The 4,980-nt window shown below is 32.4% G+C and overlaps 2 protein-coding genes across 8 annotated transcripts; one reads left to right on the forward strand and one right to left on the reverse strand.

Annotated features, from left to right (window-relative positions):
- The first annotated feature begins 301 nt into the window (after positions 1-301).
- Positions 302-2,352, forward strand: LOC107917500 (axial regulator YABBY 4). Of its 4 annotated transcripts, XM_041110896.1 has the most exons (7): positions 304-567; positions 667-804; positions 976-1,108; positions 1,209-1,257; positions 1,363-1,438; positions 1,532-1,630; positions 2,196-2,352. In XM_041110896.1, the coding sequence occupies exons 1-7, from the start codon at positions 376-378 to the stop codon at positions 2,271-2,273; spliced, it is 765 nt and encodes a 254-aa protein (XP_040966830.1). In that variant the 5' UTR covers positions 304-375; the 3' UTR covers positions 2,274-2,352. The 4 variants fall into 4 exon arrangements, with proteins under 4 accessions (XP_040966835.1, XP_040966830.1, XP_040966822.1 ...); XM_041110901.1 differs by lacking the exon at positions 2,196-2,352 and having other exon boundaries at positions 302-567; positions 1,341-1,438; XM_041110880.1 differs by having other exon boundaries at positions 306-804.
- Positions 1,100-4,191, reverse strand: LOC107917017 (uncharacterized). 4 transcript variants are annotated; one of them, XM_016846406.2, is made up of 5 exons: positions 3,394-4,191; positions 3,148-3,253; positions 2,983-3,063; positions 2,737-2,836; positions 1,100-1,424 (listed from the first exon to the last, which is right to left on the reverse strand). In XM_016846406.2, the coding sequence occupies exons 1-4, from the start codon at positions 3,463-3,465 to the stop codon at positions 2,781-2,783; spliced, it is 315 nt and encodes a 104-aa protein (XP_016701895.1). In that variant the 5' UTR covers positions 3,466-4,191; the 3' UTR covers positions 1,100-1,424; positions 2,737-2,780. The 4 variants fall into 4 exon arrangements, with proteins under 4 accessions (XP_016701895.1, XP_016701892.1, XP_016701894.1 ...); XM_016846403.2 differs by having other exon boundaries at positions 1,100-2,470; positions 3,394-4,173; XM_016846405.2 differs by having other exon boundaries at positions 1,100-1,427; positions 3,394-4,078.
- Positions 4,192-4,980: the final 789 nt, after the last annotated feature.

Consider the following 4,980-nt stretch of genomic DNA (forward strand, 5'->3'; position numbering starts at 1 on the left):
AGAAAAATATAAACTCATATAATAAAATTTGAACTCGTCACTTATTTTTATTTTATTATTTCAATTAAATTTTAATTCTTACATCAATTTTTTATAAATATATTTATTATATAAAAATTTTTCCATCATAAGTTAGTACAATTTATTATCGTGAATTTAAGCATTAACCACATATTTTAATCTGCCGCAACAACAAAGATCTGCCATATTTGAATATCATTTATTGTTCCACGAATGTATGTACTTTGTTTAAATTTGTTTAGCAACAATAATGAAAGCACAATGCTTAAGGAATTAAGTGGTATAAGATATAACTAAAGAAAGGTAATATCCTTGTAATTAGAGTCTCTGTACAATCTATAAATCCCACCTCCCATGTATATCAAAAGCCCACCACATCATCCTCATTGTCTCTCTCTCTCTCCCCCTCACTTCCTCACACACAAACTCTCAGAAACAGACAAACTAACATCAACAAAGAAGAAAATGTCGACACTGAATCATCTCTTTGATCTCACTGAGCAGATTTGTTATGTACAATGTGGTTTCTGCACTACCATTTTACTGGTAAAAGAAAAAAAGAATGTTTTTCCCACACTATATATGCATGCGTTAAAGTCTTTTCTCTCTCCAGCTTCTGATAATTTGGCTTTTGAAATATTGCAGGTAAGTGTCCCATGTAACAGCTTGTCCATGGTGGTGACAGTGAGATGTGGGCACTGCACAAGCCTTCTCTCAGTTAATATGATGAAAGCTTCGTTTGTCCCACTGCACCTTCTAGCTTCCTTTGCTCATGATGATGAGGTATAAGTATATGTTAATCAACAGCTTGTATGTCGATAATATATGGTCACTACTAGGTTATATTAGCATGTCACCAATTTGATTAATCGATGTCTATCTTTCTTAACTATAGATGATTATCAGTTTCATTAACATCATATTATATACCATATGTGAGCTTCTGTCAATCAGCCAAAAGAAGAAGCAGTTTCAGAAGAAGTGGGTGGCCATAGGAAGACCTCAGACAGGCGCAGCCCATCGTTGATGAGCTCTTCCGATAATGGAGAAGAAGATATAGTCCGTGTGAATCCCACAGTCAACAAGCGTGCGTCCTTTCTTTCTTTCCATTTTAAAACTTGGATGTAACACAAGGGAGAACTGTTTCATCGTTCCAATTCTAATACTAGTTTAGTCCAATTTTACAGCGCCAGAGAAGAGGCAAAGAGCTCCATCAGCTTATAATCGCTTCATCAAGTAATAAGACCCCCCCATCTACGTTTATAGAAAAACCAAAAAAAAAAAGTTTTTCTTTGACTTAGTACATTTATCATATATAGATTCATTCATTCTTGGTGGCAGAGAAGAGATCAGGAGACTGAAAACTCAAAATCCCAACATTCCGCACAAAGAAGCCTTCAGCACTGCTGCAAAAAATGTATGTTTCAGACACCCAAAAGAATCAACAAGACAAACCCATGCTTTCCAGCATATGTTTTGTAATATATATATATATGTCTTAATATTTCAGTGGGCCCACTTTCCTCCCATTCACAAGCACAACAAAGGAGAAGGAGTGAGTTGTGAGCGGGACGAGGGAGAGGCGTCATGGAACGTAGAGGCTACTGAGGTTAGCTTTTCTCTCATCCTAAAAATTTTATAATTTTAATCCTTTTACAAGTACATCTAGCTAGCTTTAACTATTTAGAGCTGTAAAAAAAGTACTGTACTTGCGAGTCATGTAGCAATTCCTCATGTTATTGAACTTTATGGGATCGTTTATGGAGTTTGCATCAATCATTGACATAATTAGTTAGCTGTACTCTTTAAGCCATCACATGGTACTATAGGGATAATACATCATTAATTAATGACAGAAAATTTGTGACATTGCATGCATGCTTATTCTTCTTCATGCCTTATGATTCTTATACATACTAAGAAAGAAGTTTATGGTAAATAAGCTTACAGGCAACAGTAATTCAATAATTATAAAGGGTCATTACTCAAACTGAGGATAGCTATAGGGTAGTCCTTTTCTTGCAGTTCAATTATTACATGTAGAAAAGAAATTAATAAGTTAGCTATTTAAGGACACTTGAACATACTGTTAAGACTTCTTTAGCTTCATAATGTTTGGGGTAATTTATGCGACAGAAAAGGGTTGCATGACTTTCTGTTGTGACAAATTTCAGGTTCACATACAAGGCAATGATTTCCGTGAAAGAAAAGCCGCAAGGAATTCCATATGGACCAAGTCACCATTTGAGTGAAGTGATGAACAATTAATTCTATCCCTAATTAATTTTATTAGTATAAAATTTCTTCCACAAACTATTAACTCCTTTAGGGCTACTGATACATGAATATATGTAATATATAAAGGTAGGTTTCAAAATCATATGCCCTTTTCTGGGAGATGCTCTTGGGAATGAAGTCTTCACTGCAAGTCTGTACTAGATATGACTGTCTTCCAAAAAAAAAAAAAAAAACACTTTAGTTTTCTTAAGAGAAATTCCAAGTTTACTATTACTGCTACTTCTGGTACTTTAGCTAGTGCTAAATATATCTAAATTTGCTATTTCTCAAAGTTCTGCATGTCTGAATCATCATGCTTGAGTTAATTTACTTTTAAGCAAAAAACTTATGATTATATATACATTTTGCAGCTGTTAAGTTAGCATGTGTTGGAGTTAATTAAGTTGGAAAATTTTATACATTCTATTTCTAGCTTACCTTGGAATATAGACACAGTTCAGCAACAATTAATTGTGAATTTGTCATTCACTTCCAGTACTGATTCTTCCTTTCATAACTCGGTTTCCTTCGAATGTACCTTCCAGGAAAATCGAAAACGAAACACTTGTAATTGCATCTCTATGAATATATATTGATTTCTAAAAGTATATACCCAACTTTCAGTCTTTGAATATGGTAACATATATGGAATGTGTGGGGTAGCACATGCTTAATAACTCTTACCCATAAAAGGCCTGTAGGGAGAGAGAGCTTGAAAATATGCTTCAAAGAAGTCCTTGTTCTCCTTTTCTAGCTCTCTCCACACTATCAAATGCATTAATATTAAAACGTTTAAATACCCAAATTATTTGATCATATATGGTATAATATGTTGCATTCTTTTATCACCTGTAATTGTAATGCACGGCCGAATGCTTGCATACTTTGCCAGTGCCTTGACACATTGTTGTCGGTTCATGTAAAGCAGCAAACATCTCTCGATCAGATGTTGAACCTGCAAATTTTCCCATGAAAAACCAAAAAAACAGTACTAGTCATAATAAACTCCAACTTGACGATTCTGCAGGTTTCAGTACTATTGTTTTCGACTTGAAAACGTGAATAGCAAAGAAAGTTGGAAGAGATTTCACTTACCATCCTAATGTAGCTATGTGGGTGGCAATGAAGACAAGGAATAACATGGTTGTAGTTGTGACAGTATATCATTTTTTTCTATAACAGAAATGGACAAAACGAATAGAAATGCCAAAAGAAGAAGAGAAAATAGATTAGGGGATGGAGAGCCAAAAGGGGAAAAATAGGAAAAGAAAATGAAGTGCAAACAAAGGTACAAAGGGAAGGATAGGTGGATTTATATAGAAGAACCAAAATTGGGTAGGGCGACTGTTATCCAGAGATATCTGAGTGAAGGGCCAAAAGAGCATAAGAAATCCAAACAATAGATTCACCTCATCTTCAGGAGATAAGAAGTTTTGAGATTGAAAGGGGTTTGAAAACCATCAGTTAAACCATGACCGATCGCTGCATGCATGAATGGTCCCTCTAATGAATGCTAAAGCATAAATGGAAACCTAAAGATGGTGAGTGAGAATGGGTTGTGTTAGATCTTTGGATTAATGGATTCTGACCATACAAACCAAGAGGGTTGCTTTGTGTAGGAAACATGAGACACGTTTTATGGGGTTAAATTGGTGAGGTGGGCGAGAGGGGAGACACAAACAAACATAAGGCCAAGCTGGACTTTCTTTAATTTGGTATGATATACACAAGCAAGTAAGAATGAGGAATGGCAGATTGGCAACACAAAGTGGAGGGATTCAAATCCATTATTGCACTGCGAGCTCCGGAGTCTTGTATGATTAGTCAAGATCGCAAAGAGAGAGAGAGAGAGAGAGAAGCCTTTGGAAATTTTCTGGTCCATAAATCAGCTTCAACAGGATTTATGGAAATTTTGAAATAATAGAAGCTTAGCTTAACTAGCTGTTTCAAGAAATGATTTTTTTTTTTCAAATTTTAAGGTAGATCTTTCTAACGCCTAATTTCTCTTTGCCATTTATTTTACTCTCAAATTTTACAAAAATAATTATTTTAACCCTTCATTTGTGGATTTTGAGACTAAGTTTTAAAGGTCTAATAAAATTTTCAAAAATTTAGTAGTTTATTGAGAATTTTTTTAATAAAAATAAATGTCTAACTAAAATTTTTGTGAGATTAATGAAAAATTTTAAGAAAATTTAATTAAAATTTTCAAAAAATTTTAAAAGTATAATGAGAATTTTTAAAATTTTAAAATTAAAAAATATATATTCTTTTAATAATTTTTAAATATATAAAATAATTTTATAATTTTTTTAATTTTTTTAAAATTTTAGTACTTAAGCTATCCCTCCCTTATCTATTTTAATCTGAGTGAATAGTGCTAAAAAAAATGGGGCACATCCACTTAACGTTTTTATACACATGTGGTTTTGATGACGTGATACCCTTAAAAATCCAAAATTCATCAAAATACGTATTCTGAATATATATTTTAAAATATATAATTAAAAAATAAATTTCTAAAATTTTATTTTTAAAATATATAAATTATATAAATTAAAAAATTATAAAAACCTTATATATAATATAAGGAATACAAAAGAGGGAAAACAATAGAAAAAATATTAACTTTTTTTAAAAATATATAAAATAAAAAAAGAATTCTAAATATTCTAAAATATA

The sequence above is a fragment of the Gossypium hirsutum genome, chromosome A01, assembly GCF_007990345.1.
Source record: "Gossypium hirsutum isolate 1008001.06 chromosome A01, Gossypium_hirsutum_v2.1, whole genome shotgun sequence".
In the NCBI taxonomy this organism is placed as follows: Eukaryota; Viridiplantae; Streptophyta; class Magnoliopsida; order Malvales; family Malvaceae; genus Gossypium; species Gossypium hirsutum.